Below are 22476 nucleotides of genomic sequence, written 5' to 3' on the forward strand. Positions count from 1 at the left end.
CCCCACAGGAAGACCAACTGTGCCACCTCACAGGGCCAAACAGGCATCCGTAAAACAAAAACATCCACGAGAAGTGACATTAGGCTGTCTGCCATCGTCCATCCCCACGGCTACTTCCATTCTCTTCCAGTTTGGGGCCAGCAGGCATTGGCCTGTTCGGGACGGGAGGGAGGAGATGACAGGTGAATGAACCAGTAGGCTCAGCACAACCAGGAACTCAGACCCAGGGAAAGTAAAATCGTCTCCATGCAGAGCCCCAGTACCTGCCCCGAGGACACACAATGGACAGACACACGTGTGTACACGTGGACACTCACATTCTCCCAGGGCTCCCCAGGAGAGCAACAGAGACGTTGGCACTGGGCCAAGAACAAACCAGGGGAGGCAGCACATCCAGAGTGAAGCAGAAGGCAGATTGCTTCCTAGTACGTTTATTGGAGCCTTGGCTACGCGTGATACCAATCAGGAACTCCCCTCCACGACCCCGTCAGCCCGACTGGGGCAGAAACACAGGGAGCCCACCTCCTTTTCTTCCCCCGTTATAGACAACATTATTAAAAAAAATAAATTTTACAATAATACATTTTCGCTCATCTGTTACAGTATTATTTCCATAGGTTCTTAAAAAAAGGAAAGGAGAGGGAACCACACGATATATGTATACGGATGTGTATATACATATATGTTGAGAAAGGAGCTGCGTTATGTACATACAGTGGGCAGTGGGCATTTGTCTCAGAAATGAGAAGAGAGAAGGTGGGCGAGTGAGGCAGGGAGGAGAGTGATGGAGGGAGTCGCAGAGACCAGAGCGTGGTGCCCGAGACGGCCCATGGTGGTCTCCTCAGTCTCAGTGCCTGGCCCCTCCCTCCAAAGGGAGACCCACCAAAGGGACCCACAAGAAACCAAGGGAGTGGACAAGGAATCATTTCTCTCTGATTTCAAAGGAGGTTCTTTGCCACCAAGGAGGAAGAAGCCACCTTGAGGTGTTCCCAAGTTTTGCTCCCAACCCCCAGCAGGGTCTCCCAGGCAGGTTGGGCTCCACAAGCCCCGCGAGAGATGCCCAGCCCTCCCCACCATGCTACAGTGGGGATCAAGGGGAGGGCACCACACCCATCCACAGGTCAGATCCAGCCCTCAGAGCAGGGAGGCGAAATAAACTCCATCCTGGAAGCCAAGTAGAGGTGCTGACGGTGCCCAACTGGACCCCCAGGGGCCAGCCTTGCTGCCCTGATGCCTGACGCCCCCCGCCAGTCCCCAGCAGGTCCCCTTACTGGGGAGCTTGAGAAGAACAGCAGCCATCCTGGCCCCGCCCATGTCTCTGGGCAGTAGGGGTGTCGTCTGGTCTCACGTCAGCAGGGTCCAGAGAGGAAAACCCCCAGAGAAAAGTGAAGGGTATCTCTAGACCTGCCATGTGCCCTCCTCGACGTGGGGTTTCCCCGGCCAGGGGGCCTCTGGGCCAGCTCTCAGGCTGCCCGCCTGCTTGTCTGTTTGGTTTAGAAAAACTTCTCCAAAGAAGAAACCTGGGAGGAGACAGGTTCAGAGACAAAGTGGGAAAAAACATCTTTTTTTTTTTTTTTGCAAAGTGTGTGTGTGTGTGTGTGTGTGTGTGTGTGTCTGTGTGTGTTTCCATTTTGTCAGGCGGGTGTTCTCATCCGTGTAGCTTTCAGAAATCTCCCGATGGGATCCCCAGAGCCTACAAGGCCAGCTTCAGCATCAGGAAGGATGCAGCAGTCAAGGCAGCCGACGGTCTGGTTCTGCGGGGGCCTGAGTTAGGTTTGATCACCCTTTTACTCCCTGGGATGATATTGGTTGTGAGCTGTGGCCAAGCAGAAGAGAGAGAGAAGCAGAGAAAAAGACAAATGAGTCAGTAGGGCTGGGCTTCCCTGGCGGCTCAGATAGTAAAGAATCTGTCTGCAATGAGGGAGACCCAGGTTCAATCCCTGGATGAGGAAGATCCCCTGGAGAAGGGTTAGGGTTAGGGTCCCCGCAGGAGACCCTGAATGGGAAGGAAATGGCAACCCACGCCAGTATTCTTGCAAGGGAAATCCCATGGACAGAGGAGCCAGGCGGGTTACAGCCCAAGGGGTCACCAAAAGTCGGACACGAGTGAAGGAACTTAGCACGCACATAGATATAGTCCTGTGCTGGGTCTCCCTCAAGGAAGGGCCCAGGTCCTTTTCCATCTCTCCACCTCTGCAGAGTGTCCCAGAACCAGCACAGAGCAGGCCGCTGGGTGCACATGTCTATAGAGTCAGGAGGGCTTGCCAGGATCTCGCCTCAGAGCAGCCTGAGCATCTCCCCCAAGAGACAAGGAAAGGCCCTGGCAGTAACTTCTGCACCCACTCATCCTCACCCCGCACAGAGTGAGCGCCCACCCCAGTTCAGGCAGCCTGGCAGCTGAGCTAGCCCAGCCTGTGTTATGGAATCTGGGGGCTCCAAGTCCAAGCCTCGCCTAGAAAACAACTCCCCTCCCCGCTCAGCCCCTGCACCCACCCGCACTCTGCCCCTCACTCACCTCTGTGAAGCACATGCTTAACTCTTGGGAGTTATTGGCCTTCAGCCCCTGATCCTGTGGGAAAGAAGGCACTAGTAAGGGTGGGTCACATGGCTGGGTCTCTGGCCAGGCTTTGTCCCCATTCAGATGGGATCCCACGTTTCGCAGCCGTGCCATCCACTGCTGGCATCGCAGGGTACACAGAAAGAGCACTGGCAACACAGGGACCTGTGCCCTCCTCTGATACCCACAGTGATTAAGTCCTGTCTCCTCTGGGCTCCTGAAGAAGACAGCTCTAACTCTGCCCTCCAACTGACAGCATCATAGAGTGATAAGGTGCTCCCAGGTTTGACTACCACATTCAGAGCTCCACTTGACGAGGCAAGGACCATACTTTTCTTCCTTGCATAACAGCTGCTCAATAAACATTACATAGTAAGTACCCTACATACAAACAAGTTCCATTCTGAGAACACGTTTCTAAATCCAATTTGTTCATTAAGTCCAACAATGTTTGCCTAGGTACCCAACAAACTCGGCTATGCGGTTGTTGTTATTCTTCAGTTGCAAAGTTGTGACTGAGTCTTTGCAATCCCATGGACTGTAGCACACAGACTCCTTTGTCCTTCACTGTCTCTCAGAGTTTTCTTAGATTCATGTTCATTGAGTCAGTGACGCTATCTAACCATCTCATCCCTTCTCCTTTTGCCTTCCATCTTTCCCAGCATTAGGGTCTTTTCCAATGAGTCGGTCATACAGTACTGTACTGTAATAGGTTTATGCTTTTCATACAAATAATACATAAAAACAAGCAAACACAAAATAAACATTTTTAATCTCACAGTTCAGCACCTTGAAAAGTACAGTAATATAGTACAAGAGCTGGCATACAGGGGCAGGGACTGAGCAAATAGGCAAGAAGAGTTACTGCCTGCAGAAGGGTGAGGAGATGGGAGATGGTAGAAATGAAGGATCAGCAGCAATAGGAGATGGACAGCAAGCTGCAATTTCACTTACACCTTACATGACTAGACATATGAACACACATTCACATTTTTGAAAGTTTGATACCTGAAGGTTCGTATGTAGGGGACTTACTGTACTCATTAACATTTGTTAACTGTCATTCATTAACAAGTCTGTGAATGAATAGATGAGAATGAATGAATGAATGCTGCAGATCAGAACTGACACCTGAGTGCCAGCTCCAGAAAGATCATGAGTCCTCTCACTGGGCTCATGGGGAAGACAGCTGTGATTGATTAGCGATGTCTGCCACTGGGGCCGGTTAGGCAGACATCTGGCCATGGTATCAGGTGTTAGCCATTCCTCTGAAACAGATGTCTGGCACCTGGGAGCTCTGTGGTCCAGGTGAGGAATAAGAACCAGAGGGTGTGCATGAAATCAGCCTTTTGTTGCCATTATCGTAATAGTGATCCATGGGAACCAGCTGGGGGGTGTGATGATTCTATCCTGGCCATTGGCTCTGGCCACCAGAAGCAACTGGAAAGCCCAAGAAATTATGCCTAAATCACTGCTTCTGGCCAGAAGTACTAATAATACCTTAAACATTACAGGGCATCTGGTCAGCTAAACAAGGCCCCAGCTGTCACACAAAGGCCCCAGCCAAGAGCAGAGTCACTACTGATGGAGAAGATGTGATCATGGTGACAATGAGCACAGCCGAGGTGGAACCAGGGACAAGACCTAGGAAGATCCTGTTTAAGACCACAGCACCAGGAGCAGCAAGTGCTAAGATCTAGCCCGGCCAAGCCACCAGCCAGGGACTCTGCAGAAGGGTGTCTGCCCAAAGGCTCTACAGGATCCAGGGACTGGATTCTACTGCCCAGGATCAAGTGTCCAAGGAGATTCGAGCGTCGGGCAAGGAAGAAGGGGAGGGAAGGAGCAGAGAGGGAGGGAGGGAGAGGGTAGAAGGGGGAAGAGGGAGCTGACAGCCAGGGACGGGGGGTGGGGGGGGAGCAGAGGAGGAGGAGAGGGAGCAGGGGAGGGGGAGGAAAAAGAGGGGAAGGGGAAGGAATACGAGAGGGCCCTTCACCCCCTCCTCAGACCCATGTCATTGTGAGAAAGGGATGCCATCTCCCAGGGCCAGGGCCAAAGGACTCCGACCCAGTGTGTGGTCTCTGGTGGGGCCACAGGGACTTGGTGGGGGAAGGACTGGCCCCATAAAGATCAGGACAGGACCCTCCTCAGGCTCTATCAGTGACCCACCTGGGATCCATCACCCACAGAACTTGCCCAAACCCTTCTGAGCCAATGGCACTTCTGCCAGGCAGGCTTCAGGGTTGACTTGGCCCACAGTGAGTGTGTGCTGAGAGGCCCAGCGACACACTGGGCTTCCTCTGGCTGTCCTCAAGAACTGCCTTCATGTGCTGCAAAATCCAGCTGATAGATGCTGTCCTCAGAGACCCATCCCAGCCTTTCTCTTTTAGACTGCAGGGTCCTAAACCTTGGTGTCCCTGCTATGGATGAGCCCTGTTATCCAAGGAAGGAAGGGCCCCAGAGACCACAGCCCAAGGCTCCAGTTGGTTCAGCCACTGACCCCAGGTGAATCCCTTCATCTACTGGCACCTCAGCTTCTTCGTCTATAAGATAGTGATCTACAGTCAAGCAAACCTCACTGACCCACCGTGAAGATACACGAGACCACACATATGGCACAGCAAAGCCAAGTATGTGTATGTGTGTGCTCAGTCACTCAGTCGTGTCCGACTCTTTGTGACCCCATGGACTGTACCCTGCCAGGCTCCTCTGTTCATAGGATCTTCCCAGCAGGAATACTGGAGTGGGCTGCCACTTCCTCTGCATAGACAAATTAAAGGCCCCTTAACCCCCAAGCATGACTCAGAGCCAAGCAGAGCCTGCATCCAGCACACTCCCAGGACTGGGGCTTCAGGGTGAGACTGGGTTTAGCTGGTGGACTGTGGCTACCCCAGCTCTGGAAGCAAAGCCAGGGAGAAGCCCCAGCCCCATGGAGATCGCACCCTGCCACCTGACTTCCAGAAAACCCAGAGCAGATAGTGAAGGTGTGAAGGTTCCAGTAGCCTCCCCCAAGGGCAAGCCCAAGACACCCCCCCATCCTCAGTCCTAGGCACACAGAACAGTGCAGGTGTTTGCTGGTCAGCCGACCTTTTCTGCCAGTGGTGGATGGAGGAGATGTAGAGCTAAAGAGGTTCCACTACGCAATGGCCAAGGCTTAGGCTCAAATTCACCGCCTCCCTCATCATTAACTCTCCCACTGTTCCCCACAGGAGGTTCCAAAGATGAATGAGTCACAGCCCTGTTCACAGCCCGATGAGAGAAATAAACACCCACACAGTCAACTCCATACCAGTTCAGCTAAGACTGGGGGGGAAGGGAGAGGCTGTGTCCTCCCCAAGCCCCCTCATCACGCTGCAGGCTGTCCTCTGAGCCCACACCCCACCAAGGCCACCTTTGATGTCCATCTCAGCTGATAATCTTGGCAACAGGGAGGGAAGAGGATGGCAGCAGGGATAAGGTTCATCCTTCTAGAAATTTCTCCCACAGAGCCCTTTGCCCAGGAAGTTGGAAGGAAATTATTGCCTTCCTCATCTTTCCAGCCACCTCTGTCCACACTCCCAAAGCCACATCTGGCAGTCCCAGGGTCTTGTGGGTCCGGCCCAGGTGCAAGGGACCAAATGTAGTGTTGTCTCTATGGGAAGGGCTTCCCTGGTGGCTTGGATGGTAAAGAATCCACCTGCAATGCAGGAGACCGGGGTTTGATCCCTGAGTCAGGAAGATCCCCCAGAGGAGGGCACTCCAGTATTCTTGCCTAGAGAATTCCATGGACAGAGGAGCCTGGCAGGCTACAGTCCATGGAATCTGAGCAGTCACCACCACCACCACCTCTATGGGAAAACTTCTGGCTGGAACTGGCCGATCCTGTCTCCTGCTTCTGTTCCTGCCTCCACCCTCCCCACCCCACCCCCTGCCTCCAATCTCAGTGCCCCTGGCCTCAGTGCCTCCCCTACACATGCCCAGGAACTCCTCATCCTCCCCTCCCCGCTACCTCCCTAATACAAGCCCTCCTTTCTTATTGATGACTATCGACTATCGCTGACTGTCGCAAAGATCTGCTAACAGTTCCCCAGTCTCCTTCGCTTGACAATCAATCTCCACCTGCTGTCAGATTATCTTCCCAAATCACACTTCGCATCATGACATCCCAGTTCAAAAGCTTTCAGCAACCTCTTCAGTCACCACTTCATCCTGCAAATCAGGTTTGACTCGCCACCCCCTCCTTCCCATATCAGAACTCTGTGTTCTCACAAACTCATGATCTGTGTTCCTTTAGGTCAGGGGGCTTCCATGATAGCTCAGTTGGTAAAGAATCTGCCTGCAATGCAGGAGACCCCAGTTTGATTCCTAGGTTGGGAAGATCCACTGGAAAAGGGATAGGCTATTCACTCCAATATTCTTGGGCTTCCCTTGTGGCTCAGGTGGTAAAGAATCCACCTGCAATGCAGGAGACCTGGGTTCAATCCCTGGGTTGGGAAGATCCCCTGGAGAAGGGAAAGGCTACCCACTCTAGTATTCTGACCTGGAGAATTCCATGGATCATATAGTCCGTGGGTTCGAAAAGAGTCAGACATGACTGAGCAAATTTCACTTTCACTTTCAAAGGTCAGGGAGAGATGTTTCTACAAAGGGTCAGAGAATTACGATTTTAAGCTCTGCCGGCCATCACGTCCAGCCCAACACAACTCTGCCTACAGCACATGGACCACATGTGACAACCGGGTGGGGCCATGTTCCGTAAAACCTGATTTATCCAAACAGGCAGCAGGCCAGATTCGGCAGCAGAGCCCCTCCTCAGCTGCTCTGCACTGTCCTGAGTCCCTGCCTTGGCTCCCTTCTCTCCCACTCCTCCCCATTCCATGTGTCTGCATCCCTACATCATCCATCAATTCTCCCTATTCCTCCTGGCCCTGGAGCAAGGTCCACCTGCTCCATGAGTCCTGTGCTTCCAAAGCAGCTTCCTCCTCTGGATCCCATAACGCCTTATTTGTCCCTTGGTGTGCCCATCACTTCCTGCCCCATAATTCTCTGAGCCAGCATGCACTCTGACCCTCCCACTAGTATGAGGACCAAGGTACAGGCCTCACAGGCTGGTCAGCCTCAGTGTCTGCAACAGAGTGACATGTGGTGAATTTATATTCAATAAATGAGTGAAGGCACTGATGGATGAATAAATGAATGACTACAAGAAAGAGATGAAAAGAAGAAATATGTTAGCCTCTCAAAGCTTTGAATTGGGCCGAGTCTGTAAACAAGAGATATACTGTCTACAGCCATACCACCCTGAATCTGCCTGATCTTGTCTGATCTCAGAAGCTAAGCAGGGTTGGGCCTGGTTAGTACTTGGATGGGTGAAATATAGGCATATAGAAACACTGATGGGCCTCTGGGGCCCATGCTCTGATGGCCATAGGCCTGTGTGCCCAGTAAGAGAATCATCCAGAGAACAGGGAGGAGGAGGGAGAGATGGAGGTGGGACTCTTGGCGAGCCCATCAACTCATTTTTAATTCCCCCAAATTTCATGGGCAGTAGCAAGAGTAAGAGCAGAAACTGGCTGATAGAGACAAGGAATGCAAAGGAGAAATTCCGTTACTAAAGTCCTGCAGCCCTGGGGAAGATGAGACTCCAGGTGATCTGATGGGGCCCTGCAAACTGGCCCAGAGCCACCCACGGAGAATGCTAAGGACACTAGAAACAAACCAAGTCCAGGGACAGTGGGAACCCACTGCCAGTGTGCCCCGCCCACACTGTGCCGCCCTGGTGCGGCTCCATCACATCACAGCAGACAGGACAGCCAATCCTCCTGCACCCTTGACAGAAAGACTTCCCCTTCATACCTCACAGCACACAGAAGGCACCAATGAGAGGGAGGGAAGCTGAATCGAGTTGCCTGCAACAGAACAGACCATTTTCTAGAACAGAGAGCTGGAAGTTCCCACAAATCGAATGCTCAGGACCCTGGGCTCTTTTTGTCAACCTGTGTGGGGCATCTGCTTGATGCCAGGTGCTAGGCACTTGATTGTAAGGGCTACCAAGGGGGCGATTTTTCCAGTAGTCATTTATGGATGTGAGAGTTGGATCATAAAGAAGACTGAGCATCGAAGAATTGATGCTTTCAAACGGTGGTGTTGGAGAAGACTCTTGAGAGTCCCTTGGACAGCAAGGAGATGAAACCAGTCAATCCTAAAGGAGATCAACCATGAATATTCATTCAAAGGACTGATGCAGAAGCTGACACTCCAATACTTTGGCTACCTGGTATAAAGAGCCAACTTACTGGAAAAGACTGATGCTGGGAAAGATTGAGGACAGGAGGAGAAGGAGGGTGACAGAGGATGAGATGGTTGGATGGCATCAATGGACGTGAGTTTGAGCAAGTTCCGGGAGATGGTGAAGGACAGGGAAGCCTGGTGAGCTGCAGCCCATGGTCGCAAAGAGTTGGATACAACTTAGTGACTCAACAATAACAAAAGGGGCAATGCAGCTCCTGTCCTCCAGGGATGCTCGTCTGGTTGGGGGAGCAGAACACATCCTGATGGGGGCCAGAGGGTGTCAAACAGGAGCCCTAAGCAAGGAGAAGGCAGCTTGGCCAGAGCTGAGTCAGGAGACCACCCAAGGGACAGCATCCAAGAAGGATTCAAAGGCAGAGAGCTGAAGAGAGGGGAGGGAGACACCCTCCACTCAGAGGGACTGACAAGTTCAAGGGCCAGCATCTTGCTCAGCCTGGACCTTGGGCCTACACCAGGGGGTACACCATGGGCTTCAGAAACAAAGGGCCCTGGATGAGGGCACGAGGTAGAACAGCCTCCTATGGATTCTCCGCTGTAGGGACCATTGGGTAGAAGAGACAGAATTCACACTGGGGATGTGTGTGTGTGAGAGAGAGAGAGCAGGGACAGAAGGAGATACCATTCTGCAGATCCTGCTGCACTCTCTCCAAGCTCCAGAAGCACCAGGCTGGCAGGGCCACCCGGAGAGGGGACCACAGCCAGGAGTGGAAACATACAAGAGCCAGACTCTAGACAGTATCAAGGACCCCAGACAGAGGGCCAGCTCGGGGTCTGCCTAGCTGCCAGCTCCTCTCTGGCACCTAAAACCCCCCACATTTCTGCTCAGCTGCCTGCCATGGGGACAAGAGTTCCTCTGTCCCCAGACCCTGCCCCCACTGTGGGAAAGTCCTCTGGGGGAGCAGATACAGAGAAGGTGACAGCACAGTGCAGCCAGAAGAAAACTGTCCGGAAGGCAGAGGCTGGGACAAGTCACTGTCCTCACTGGGCTTCCACCCTTTGAGGTTTGGGAAGCAGCTCTGAGAGCCCTTCACTCCTGACATCCAATCACTCATGCAGGGTCACCAGCTGGCTGCCATCTCGAGTCAGTGAAGAGGGTCCCTAAGGCTTCCCCCAGGATCCACCTGTGGAGGAGGAGGAGGAGGACAGTTAAATAACCTCACCTCTCTCTCCAGGGGTGTCTGGGATGCACAGCTTTTCTCTCCCTCCCTCCCCGGCTCAGCTCCCCATCTCTGCCCTCAATCAGAGACTCCCTTATGTCGCCATGGGTTGCAGTCATTCCCAAGGGCCACCACAGAGCCCCTCCAAGCTAGAAGAGCTGAGGAAGGACAGACCACCCACACCAGCCTCTAGCCAAGCTGAGGGCAGAGATGCAGCCTTATTCGTTCAGCACTTCCAGCACTTCCAGTAGTAACAGTAGTCTTTAAAAGACTAAAGCAGAATCAGAGGGACTTCCTGGCAGTCCAGTGGTTAAGACTCCACACTTCCACTGCAGTGGGTGTGAGTTCAATCCTTGGTGGGGCAAGATCCCACATGCCAAAAAATTTAAAAACAAGAAAAAAGCACTTCCCTTTCGGTTTCTGAGAGAAGAAATGGGGGTATAGGGATGGTGATGGATGGGTCCCTCTCCTGGGAAGGCCGCCCATGCTGTCCTTCCCAGAGTAACTTAGTCAATAGACCTAAGGGGGTCTACGGGAGACAGGTCTGGAGGACCCCCCAGCCAGACAGCTCCCCGCCCCCGGGATTCAAAACAGCTAACATATAGGTAAGGTTCCTCATGCACATCGTCTTCCATAGAGATCATGCATTAACCGCCCTGTAATCAAACCGAGTGTAAGATGAGACAGTGAGCCTGCAGCCCCAAGCTGGAGCTGAAAGAAACCAGCCAATGTTTCAGCAAAGTACTGGAGGGAAACAGGGGTAGAAAATGGAGTCAGAGTCACCAGGCGTGTAGAGGACTGCGGCAGACATGAGACCCCAGCTTTGAACTTTTCCATGCCCACGGCGACTCTCTGAGAAGCTTAAGGAGGGTCCACGGCCCCCTGAGTGGGCATCTCCCAGGTTAGCCAGCCCCGAGGGGCTGGAGAGGAAGGCTGGCAGTGCCCAGAGGGACCTGGGGACCAGACCAGAGCCCGGTCACCTGACAGGTGGCACAGCCCCACCAGCCGAGTTGCCCGTTGCTCTAGCATGAAATTGAGCTGGTGACCGTTTGTGGAGCAGCCCCTGAGCCCTGCCAGCAGCCGCTGAAGCATGTTCAGTGTAATTAGGAGCTGCCCAAGGGTGACGTGCACACCGCAGCCCCAATCAGGAGGGGTGACCTAATGGAAGGGAGCGGGGCGTGGAGGGGCCACGCTGGGCAGGCCTGAGGGCACTTGGAGGTCGGGTGTCCACGAGAAAGGGAAGAGGGAGTGGGCTTCCCAACCAGGACGGGCACCAGCAGGGGATGCCCAAGGGGCCTGGATGCCACTTCCGGGCCCCATCCCTGCTCAGGTCTCATCTCAGGACTCCAAAAGCCCGCTGTTCTTTATCTCTGGGGGTACTGAGATTAGTGTTAGTGTTAGTCACTCAGTTGTGACCAACTCTTTGCAACACTATGGACTACAGCCCACCAGGCTCCTCTGTCTATGGGATTTCCCAGGCAAGAACACTGGAGTGGGTTGCCATTTCTTCCTCCGGGGGATCTTCCCAACCCAGGGATCAAACCTGGGGCTCCTGCATTGCAGGCAGATTCTTTACCACTGAGCCACCAAGGAAGCCCTACTGAGGTTATATGGACCATCAAAAATTGCATATATTTGAAAATTCCCTGATGGTCCAGTGGTTACGACTCTGCACTTCCACTGCAGGAGGCCCAGGTTCAATCCCTAGTCAGGGAATTAAGATCTCACAACGCTCGAGGCATAGCCAAAAAATGTTGTATATATTTAAGATGCACAATCCAATACACATAAGTACTGTGAAATACTCACATGAGTCAGTCATCACATCCATCACTTCACACCTCTACCGTTACCTTGTTTGTTTGTTTGATTTCTTTTTTGTGATGAGCACACCTAAGGTCTGCACATTTAAAGTCTTAGCAAGTTTCAAGTACCCAGTACAATACGTCAACTACAGTCACATGGCTGCAGCCAGCTCTCCAGGACTTATTACTCATCTTGCAAGAATGAAACTTCATAGAGTGTGCCTACTGGTGATCCCACCAGCCCACCCCACTCAGACTGCATCTTCATTGCCCTACACAGCCAGGCTTGTTCTTGCTGCCCCCACAGCCATGCTCACACTGAGCCCCATTGACTGGACTCCAGACCCCACCCCTCCTTGGGAATTCCAGCCCCAACTCCTGCCTGAAACATCCCTTATGCCCCACCATCCATGCCCTCACTAATCCCTCCCTCCTCTGCTTCCCCTGATATTCTGCACCAGATCCTCTTTTAAACTCTTTCTTCTAGGGTGTGAGTGTGTGCACAAGTATATATAAGTGTGTGTGAGAGAGTATGTGGGGGGGGGCGGTGGGGGTGTTCCAATCAGATCAACATCCTAGGCAAAGACTCTACTATAGCAAATGGTATGATGGCACGAGGGAAGCTCAGCAGAGACAAAGGCTGAGTGGGGAGTCCTGTGATGTGTCTCCACAGTGCCATCCACATGGTCCCCTCTTGTGGCATGGACCATACCCCATGTCTGGTGCTTGTTGAACTGTCTGACCCTCAACAATACCCCCAAGGACCACAAAACACAGGACTTTGTCAGCCTCATTCACCAATATCTCCTTAGCATCTCACATAAGATCTCGACCAAAATGTGTGCATCACACCATTGGATGGATGGACGGATGGATAAACAAATGAACATCATGGGTTGTGGAGTCAGAGGTAGGTTTGAAATCTTAGTCCACCACTATTGAACCAGCTGTGTGACCCTGAGAGTGTGGCCTAACACCCCTGGGCTAGCTTTCTGTATGTAAAACAAGGATGCCAGCATCTCATTGTGTGAGAATTCAATGAAATAGGTAGAGTCCGCTAGCTAGTCTACAGTACCTGGTCATCAGTAGATGGCAAGTGAACGCTAACCATCTCATTTCTCTGGCACCCCTGTGGTATGTAGTACAATCCTGAGATAGAACAGGTGTCTAATACTTGTAAGGTGATGTCCAGCGAGTGAATCATGGAAAATTAACTCCCACCAGCTATTTCTGCCTCTTGCATCTTGACCCAAAGGGAGGAGGTTGTGTGCCCCATCCCTGGTCCCCCGTCTGTAACCTCCCACCCTGCCCCTGACATTAGATTCTTCTCTCAGCCCTCCACCTGGCCCAGCTCCATATCCACAGTGCCCGAGCTATAGCCCCTCACCTGGACAGATGTGCAGGTACTGATGACACTGGTCCCCAGGCTGGTGCTATCACTGAGGTCATCTGGCAACGAAGGCGTTTTGTCTACCCGAGGGGCCTGTGTGGCCTGGAATGGGGGGCTTTTAGGGGACAGGTTCACATCTGTACCATTGCCAAAGGCCTGGATGGCATTCCCTATGGGGAAAGAGAGCAGGGAGACACAGAGAAATCAGGGGCCCCTCCGTCACTCTGCCCCTCAGCTGAAGGTATCCCAACAGCTACCTTCCCTGTGATGGCCTGGAGCTGGGGGCAGGGTGGAACTTGTCTGAACTAACTTGGCTGAAGCTCCCTTTCAGATACCTAGCAAGGTCTCATACCCAGAGAAGAAAAGAGCAGGAGGGAAGCTGGGATAGAAGATGTACTGGATGAGGAATGAAGAGGAAGAGAGAAGTGGGAGCATGGGGAGCCAGGCGGGGAGGAGCAGACCGTGCCCAGGGCGTGAGCTGTCTTCTCTGCAGCATTCGGTGCTGCAGGCCATGCCCCCCACTGCATGCCAATGGCCCCCAATGCAGCCCCCCTCCCCAGGAGGCCTCACCCACCCTCAGTCAGTCAGTTAGACTGATTCACTCAGGACTAACTACTGAGACCTTTTGGACAAAATTGTGTCCCCAGTACCCAACCGTATACGCTCCACCTCCAAGCCCCAGAGGCACCTCAAGTTCCTCAGGTCGCCGCCTGACTAGGCGCCACTCCCTCCACTGGAACACTGGCCCCCCGCCACATTTTCAGCACTGAAGGTCTGCCATCTCTTCTCCACTAAGTCACCCAAGGCCGAAACCTCGGTCACCCAGGACACTTCCCTAAGCACCCTCTTGCCGGCCACGAGCTGACCTCTGAGAGGTCGCTCCACCCATCTCTCCTCCCCATCCCACCCCAACACTGCTCTGGGTCAGTGGGCACCGTCCTCCGCCCGGGGCACCTGCTACATCCTCTAGTGGACTCGGTTTTGGGTCACCTGTGAGAACCATATCCCTACCCTCACCCCCTCCACACGAGAAGCAGACAGCGAGCCTTCTGAAATCAGATCTGACCACAACACCACCTGTCAACACCCCTTCACCAACCCACATACCACCTCTGCCACCTGCAGGACCCTAAGATCCAAACGCCTTCAAGTCTGCTTGCCCCCCTCCACGAGGATGACTCTCTCCACCTGTCCAGGTAACCCCAGGCATCCTCGCGCTCTGTGGCAAGGATAAGTGGTCCACAGGTTCCCAAAACCCACCTCTGCCTAGAGCAGACCAGCGGGCCCTTGCTGCCACTTCAGCTGACCAGTGCCCAGCAACCCCCACTGTGGGTCAGCTTCTGAGAAGCCTTCAGGGACCCTTACCTCCAGGATGTCTTGGGCATCCCCACCCTGTGCTCCGGCAGAACCCTCTGCAGACCTCCACCCTAGCACAGCGCCCCCTGTACTATGATGGCCATGATGCTCTAATGGTGCCCCCCTTCAGAGGGTGAGCTGTTCAATGACAAGCCCTGTGACTTCCATCTCTAAACTCCCGGTGCTGTCAGAAAGGCAGGATGGACAGATGGACAGAAGGAAGAAAAGAGGAAGGGACAGGGGGAGGAGATCTTTCAATGGGTGGGAGGTGGGTGTCAGACTAGAAAGACCGGGCAGATGGAGCTTGTGGCTGACTTCTCTCTCTGGCCTTCAGATTAGTAGGAGTTTGATGACTTAAGACTCCAATTCCCAAGGGAAATCAATCCTTAAAGGAAGAAGTTAAAGAAGCCGAGACCCTCATCGCAGGGCAGTCCCCAAAGGAACCTGGTGAAACCGTCGGGATAACAGACTAGAAACCTTCAGCCTTAATGTGAAAAAGACTGAGGTCTCCAGGGGCCTCCGGACAGCTCCGGGGAGGATCTCCAGGACTGCAAAACCCACGGTCTGCGTAGTCAACCCCCTACTGGAGAAGCTCCACAGGGACCACCAGCCACTGCAGGGGGAAGGAGGGCAGGACCCGGCACAGTTCCAGGGTCCCCAGGACAGGAGGGGTGGGAGGGCTCCTGACGGAGTGGATGTGGGCGGACTCACGGAGGCATGGGTTCTCTGTGAAATCCTTCAGAAACTTCTCACACTCTTCCTCCATGTTTCCACTCCCACGACAGCTGCACCAGGGGGACACCACGATGCCCGTGGGGCTGGAGTCCACGTAGTTGGGTGTTATATCAAACCCTGGGCAGGGAGACAGGGAGGCCAAGGAGAGAGGAACAGTAAGGCTTCCCTCCTGGCCCCCAGACCCCAGGCACATCATAGAGGAGGCTTGGGACCCGTCCCCCACCCCTCCACCTGACCCCTAAACACATATACATCACAGCTCACAATCCAAACCACGAGGGTCGGCAGGGGGGTCATGGCATAGAGGACAGCAGAGGGGATACTCAGGAGCCCCCACCCAGAGCACGGGCCCTGGCTCTCTCCTATACCAACAGTCAGGGAGACTAAGGCTCTCTCCCGGGTTTATGTCCCAGTGCCAGCATTGACCAGCAGGGTGAACATGTGCAAGTCACTCAGTTTCCCTAAGCCTCAGTTTTCCCATCTGTAAACTGGAGCCCTAACCCCCACCCAGAAAGCTCTGTTTTGAGATTTACATAAGACAGTCCATGTAAACTGCTCAGTGCAGAGCCTAGAATGTCACACAATGAACATCACCCTACTTATTTTGGAAGCTGCCTAAGATTCTTGGGGCTCCTCCCTTGTGATAAAACCCCAGCTCCCATCACAGCTCCTATCTGAAACCAGGCAGAGGAGGAACTGGACTTCAGTCCCTAACTGGGCCAGGGGCAGCCGGGAGCCACTGAGATCCCAGGCTGGGGTGGCTTACCGATCATGCCAGCGTAGGAGCCCAGACACGCTTGGTAATTGTCGGTGGGGCAGCTGGTGAGCGTCTGGTAGGAGGCACGGCAGTTGGCATGGAAGTCCGCCAGGCGGGACCTGGGGTCAGGAGAAGACCATGGAGAAAGCAGGTTAACCTGGCTGACCTCCCGTCTCCTCCAGGGCACAGCAGCTCCTTCAGAGCCTCCCAGGGCAGGAGGAAGCCAGGAAGGACAGAGAGGAGGAAGATGGGGGGAAACAAGTTTTGGGGGTTTCAGGCTAGGAACTCCTTGAGGACAGGACTTCCTGGAAATTGAGGCATCCAGTTTTGTTGTTGTTCAGTCACTCAGTCGTGTCCAAATCTTTGTGACCCCATGGACTGCAGCACACGAGGCTTCCCAGTTTTTCCCTATCTCCCAGAATTTGCTCAAACTCATGTCCATGGACTCAGTGATGCCATCCAACCATCTCGTCCTCTGTCACCCCCTTCTCCTCCTTCCAGTCACCCAGTTTAGGCAAAACCCATTCTGAACAGATCTCTCACTTGGAGGAACACAGAGAGAACCCAGGTGGGTTTGCTGACAATGTCTGGGACTCAGACAGGAAGGCTGGGCTCTGCTTCCTGCTTGGTCACACTCCTGGTGACCTTTCCCAAGTCCTTCAACACATTGTTACTGCCACCCTACAATCCCTGCCCAGGGACTTCCCTGGGGGGTCAGTGGTTAACAGTCCACCTTGTAATGCAGAGGATGTGGCTTTGACCCCTGGTCCAGGAACTAAGATCTTATAATGCCATGGAGCAACTAGCCCGAGAGCCACAAGGAGAGAGAGTTCATGTGCCACAACTCAGGATCTGCATGATGCAACAAAGATCCAAAGCAGAAAAAAAAATAAATAAATAACCTCTGCCCAGCCACCTCATAGGGCTTCCGTGGAGGCTCAGAGAGTAAAGAATCTGCCTGTAACGCAGGAGATCCAGGTTTGATTCCTGGGTTGGAAAGATCCCCTGGAGAAGGAAATGGCAACCCACTCCAGTATTCATGCCTGGAGAATCCCATGGACAGAGGAGCCTGGTGGGCTACAGTCCACAGGGTCTCTAAGAGTCAGACACGACTGAGCAACTAACACTTTCAGCACGATCCTTCTAGGGGTCAGTGGGACCAACTCCCAGGGAGGTTAAAAAAAAAAAAAAGAGTCCCCCTAGGATGAGACATCCCTCGGGCATTCCTGACCCTTCTCTTCTACATCAAATCAGAGCAGAGCCTCCAGGGCCGTCCCTCCACTAGCTCCTCACCCCTGCAAGGCACAATCAGCATTTTCTTCCCCTGGTGACGTAACCTGTCATCACCTGCTCCTCTCTGTCAGCATGGATAAAGCTGCTTTGTACCCACCTGCACACAGCTCTGTGTTCCCAGAACGACCGTGAGCTGCCGGAAGGCAGCCGCTGTCTGAGCCTGTCTGTCCCCAACCCCTAGCACCTTGTGTGGAGTTCACAGGAGGCCCAGGGCACCCAAGTCTAACCTGCACAGGTATTTCTATTCCTTCTTCCTCCTGCCCTACTGCCCCGGCCCCAGGGCTGTTGCCATCAGCCTGGGCTGGGACCACTGCCTGCCTCCCTACTACTCAGACTGTAGTGTATAAGAACGCTACAGTGGCCACAGGAAGGACCATCCGCCACCCTGCCCATGCTCTGACCACACCACAATATTTCTCACAAAGCCACCTCAAAGATCACCCCCAATTCAGCTCCCCTGCTCCTCCACTGGAACTCTGTCCACATCAGGAAGGAGAAGGGAGAGAGAAAAATGAGAAGTTGAGAGAGACCAGGAACAGGACAGCCTAAAAGGAACACCCTCAATGGAGGCGTCCACTTAGGTCCTCCCACGGGACAAATCCGGATTTGCCAGGAGGCACCACAGTCCCAGGAAAGGGGGTATAGGAGAAGGAAGAAGCAGCTCTCCAGAGCAATTTGATGCCAAAGAAGCCTCATGTGTCCCTGAACTCCTGCAGCCTGCAGAGACAGCAAGGGGCCGGAGATGGAAGGTGAGCTCTAAGCTGAGAGCCAGGGGGCGGGGTCTCACTTCAGCTCCGCTCCTAACTCACTGCAAGACCTCAGATGAGTCCTTGCTTCTTGCGGACTCATTTTCCTTATTTATCCAATAAATAGAAACTGTTTTCACAGTCGGGGAAGATGACAACGTTCTGGAGATGGATGGTGGTGTGGTTGCACGACAATGGGAGTGCACCCAATGCCACTGAGCTGTGCACTCAAATATGGTGAAAATGGCCAATTTTATGCTGTGTATAACTGACCACAATCAAAACGTGACTTAAGCAGAGGTCCATTCATACCCACTTCTTATGACCAAGTCCTCACAAAAATTCTGAGATATGCCAAGCAGTTGTTAGCACCCATCCCCCTTTACAGAGGAAGAAGCTGAGCCTCAGAGGAGCTGAGTAACTTGCCCAGGACCCCAGAGCTTCTAAACAGCAGAGCCAGAACTCCAGCCCAGAACTCCAACGACAGGGGCAGCCCCTTTTGGCAGGCCCCCCACCCCCATCCCACTCCTCTACAAAAGTATCTTGTCCTCCACAGGAAAAGAGAAGCAAATTTGCATTGTCTCCACCCTACCTCCTGCCCATAAATCACACACTGTATCTGCTCACACAGTCCCCCAAACAGGGAAAAACAGTACTTCCAACCAAGCTCCCAGCCACTGCAGAATAAGACTTGGTCTTGAATGGTCAGATCAGCGTCTGTTCTGCTACATGAGCCCAGCAAATGAATGAAGGTCAATGAGAGGTGGTCTCTGCCCACACCCCAGACCTCCAGAGACCTGCCAGGGAGCCAGGAAGGGACACGGACTTAAGCAAGGAGGATCTGGAGCCAACAAACCAAAATCTCTAAGCAGCTATCACAGGTTGAATTGTGTCAGCCAAGGAGCCACATGGCTTCCCTGGTGGCTCAGATGGTAAAGAATCTGCCTGCAATGTGGGAGACCTGAGTTTGATCCCTGGGTCGGGAAGATCCCCTGGAGGAAGGCATGGCAACCCACTCTAATACTCTTGCCTGGAGAATCCCCATGGACAGAGAAGCCTGGTAAGCCACAGTCCATGGGGTCATAACAAGTCGGACAAGACTGAGAGACTAACACACACACAAGGAGCCAGATGCTCATCCCTGGTGCCTGTAAACCTGACCTTATTCAGACATAAGCTCTTTGCAGATACAGCAAGATGAAGTCACAGTGGATTAGGGTGAGGCCTCAGTCCAATGTCTGGTGTCCTTATAAGCAGAAGAGAAGAGACACAGACATATGGTGAGAATGCATGTGAAGATCCAGGCAGCACTTGGACTGATGCACCTATAAGTCTGGGCTTCCCAGGTGGTGCTGGGGTAAAGAATCTGGCTGTCAATGCTGGAGATCCGGGTTTGATCCTTGGGTCAGGAAGATCCCCTGGCGGAGGAAAGGACAACCCACTCCAGTATTCTCACCTGGTAAAACCCATGGACAGAGGCGCTTGGCGAGCTACATAGTCCATGGGGATGCAAAGAGCTGAACACGACTAAGCTACTAAATATCCACACACCCTTGCAAGTCCAGGGACGCCAAGGAGTGCCGGCAACACCAGAAGCTAAGAGAAAGGCATCGAACAGATTCTCCCTTCAAGCTTGCACAGGGAGCACGGTCCTGCCAACACCTGGATTTTGGACTTCTGTCCCCTAGAACTGTGAAAAATCAGTTTCTGGGTCTTTTTAACTGCATTACAATTCCTTTACAGTGTTCTATTAGTTTCTGCTGTACAACAACATGAATCAGTCATATGTATACATATATCCCCTCCCTCTTGGACCTTCCTCCCACCCACCCCTCTAGGTCATCACAGAGCCCCAAGCTGAGCTCCCTGTGCTGCACAGCAGCTTCCCACTAGCTGTCTGTTTTACACATGATAGTGTATCTATCGGAGAAGGCAATGGCACCCCACTCCAGTACTCTTGCCTGGGAAATCCCATGGACGGAGGAGCCTGGTGGGCTGCAGTCCATGGGGTCGCAAAGAGTCAGACACGACTGAGTGACTTCACTTTCACTTTCATGCATTGGAGAAGGAAACGGCAACCCACTCCAGCGTTCTTGCCTAGAGAATCCCAGGAACGGGGGAGCCTGGTGGGCTGCCGTCTATGGGGTCGCACAGGGTCGGACACGACTGAAGTGACTTAGCAGCAGTGTATCTATGCCAATTCCAACTCCCAATTCATCCCACCCTCCCTCTCTCCCTATGTCCACATGTCCATTCTCTACATCTGCATCTCTATTCTAACCTATACAAACAGCTTCCCCTGTACCATTTTTTCTAGATTCCATGTGTATTTGTTAATATATGATATTTGTTTTTCTGACTTACTTCACCCTGTTTGACAGACCTATATCTTTTCAGTTTCTGTTTTAAGCCACCCAGTCTGTGGCACTCTGTTAAGGCAGCCACAGGGCACTAACACAGCACCTTCAAAGACTTCATTGTTTGCTCTGGCTGAAGGTCTCCCTCTAGAAGGAGCCAAGAGGATGTGGTCAGGCCCCAGCAACAAGGGGCACTGCAGCTGGGCAGCAGGAAGCCACGGCTGAACTCCTGCAGGGTGCAGGGCTGTGAGATTACCAGCAGAGATGCTAGCTACCATCTCCTCCCCACCAAAGAGAAGTTAAAACAAGATCTCTTAACCAAAATACAGAAGTCCATTCTAATGCCATTTGATCACATGGAGAGCCCAACCCCCTCCTACATCTCCTCAAGGGCTCACTGTCAGTTCTGCCCCTGAAGCCCTTTCGCCCACCAGGCACATGGACTTCTCCCACCTCTGTGCTCAATTGCATACAGACTTACTGATATGGCCGTGTCTGCTCCCCGCAACTGGAACATACATTCCCAGAGTGGAAGACTCTACTGACTTCTTCATCTATATCCTCCAAATGCCTTTGGACTAGTGGGAGATATCCACTGGTCTTTTTTCCAAATACGTATTGAGGCCCAGCCATGTGACTGACAGACCAGTGATGGGAATGGCACACGTGTCAGTGAAATGTCAGAAAGGACATCGATGGGGTTGGGGCTGAGTGCCCACCAGGCCTGGGCCAGGCCTCCACAGAGGTCAGTGCCAGCCCAGTGTCCTGGAGGAGCGTGATGCCTGCTGCAGCAGACCTGAGCGACCTCCCCATCCTACATGCAGGCCTCACGTCCCTTCTGCAAGGGTGGGTCTCCAATCACTGACATGGAACATTGAGGTGCTTAGCAGCCTCACGTCCACGATGCCCCTCAAAATATCCCCAGACCCCAGGCTAGAGACAGCAGGAACATGTGAAAATGAGAAATTGATGCCCACAGGGACAGACAAGGTCATCCAGAGAGAGGGGGTAGGTGAAGGAAGGAAGCCAGGACTCAGAAGGGGAAAGAGTTCTGATGCTCAGTGAGAAGGGGACGACAGATCCAGCTGCTGCGAGAGGAGGAACAGCTGTCACACGGCTGTGCACAGTCCACTGCTTGCCCGACACATGACCTTGGGCAGGCCTGTCGTGTCTCTGGGCCAGCGTCCCCAGTTATTCAACGGGGTGGGCCGTGCCGGCCTAGCTCCCTCGTCAGGTCTGTTAGAGAGCTGGGCACACAGAGGAGGCACCATCCTTACCTTTTTTCTCTTGTCCAGACATCTTGTCCCCAGCACTGTGCCTGCCACTGGCAAACAGGAAATAGCTTTTCCTGTGTTTGATGTAGAAGAAATACCTGTTCGCCTTGTTGTGGTAGGTCTGGGCCCCACACAAGGTGAGTGTATCAAGGAGAGATGACAGCTCCCACCGTCTCTCCATCCGGCTCCGGAGTCCCCCTGATGGACCCAGATGAACAATGACCTCCCTGCCCCACTTCACTATCCACGCCACACTGAGGACACAGGAGCAGCAGGGGGCCCTTAGCAGATCCAGGGTGACCAACGAGGAAGGGCCACCTCGCTCCTCCGAGGCTGTGGCCTATTTCCTTCACAGCAGCCCTACGGTTGTCTTCAGAGCACAGGGAAGGTAGAGAGAGGAGCAGAGGGGAACGGTGGAGGGAAAGGCAGCGGCTAGGCCTTCTGTCACTCTATTTCTTCAGCCTCAGCATCCTTGTCAAACCAGAGTGACCACTTAGGAGGACACCATGTCCAGGTCTCCAGGAGGCCTTTGATTGTTCAGCTTCCCTCTGTCCCTCAAGACACAGCCAAATCCACATAGCCCACTCCCTTGTCCAAGCAGCCGGCTCCATCCACGGCATTAGAGACCAGTGGCGTCAATTTCCTCCAAGCCGGCGACACTCTCAGCTCCAACCACAAGTGAATCAGCCAGGTCCCAGTAGGTACAGTCTCCAAGGCAAATGTTATCCTTTCATCATGCATGGCAAGCCAGCTGGGGATCTTGG

At 53.3% G+C, this 22476-nt stretch overlaps 1 protein-coding gene and 1 non-coding gene across 2 annotated transcripts in view; one reads left to right on the top strand and one right to left on the bottom strand.

The window, feature by feature from the left end:
- Nucleotides 1-392: 392 nt before the first annotated feature.
- The window catches only part of GFRA2 (GDNF family receptor alpha 2), a 107527-nt gene continuing 85443 nt past the window's right edge, over nt 393-22476 (bottom strand). Inside the window, exons 5-9 of the mRNA NM_001015595.3 lie at nt 16052-16161; nt 15262-15402; nt 13192-13364; nt 2516-2569; nt 393-1816 (exon numbers count right to left, since the gene is read on the bottom strand). Coding sequence (NP_001015595.3) covers nt 1694-1816; nt 2516-2569; nt 13192-13364; nt 15262-15402; nt 16052-16161 — 601 coding nt within the window. The 3' untranslated portion in view covers nt 393-1693. The remainder of the gene's footprint in view (nt 1817-2515; nt 2570-13191; nt 13365-15261; nt 15403-16051; nt 16162-22476) is intronic.
- Nucleotides 11643-11715, top strand: TRNAG-UCC (transfer RNA glycine (anticodon UCC)). The gene has a single exon. It is a non-coding gene; the product is annotated as a tRNA-Gly (tRNA).

This window comes from Bos taurus, chromosome 8, assembly GCF_002263795.3.
Source record: "Bos taurus isolate L1 Dominette 01449 registration number 42190680 breed Hereford chromosome 8, ARS-UCD2.0, whole genome shotgun sequence".
Classification (NCBI taxonomy): Eukaryota; Metazoa; Chordata; class Mammalia; order Artiodactyla; family Bovidae; genus Bos; species Bos taurus.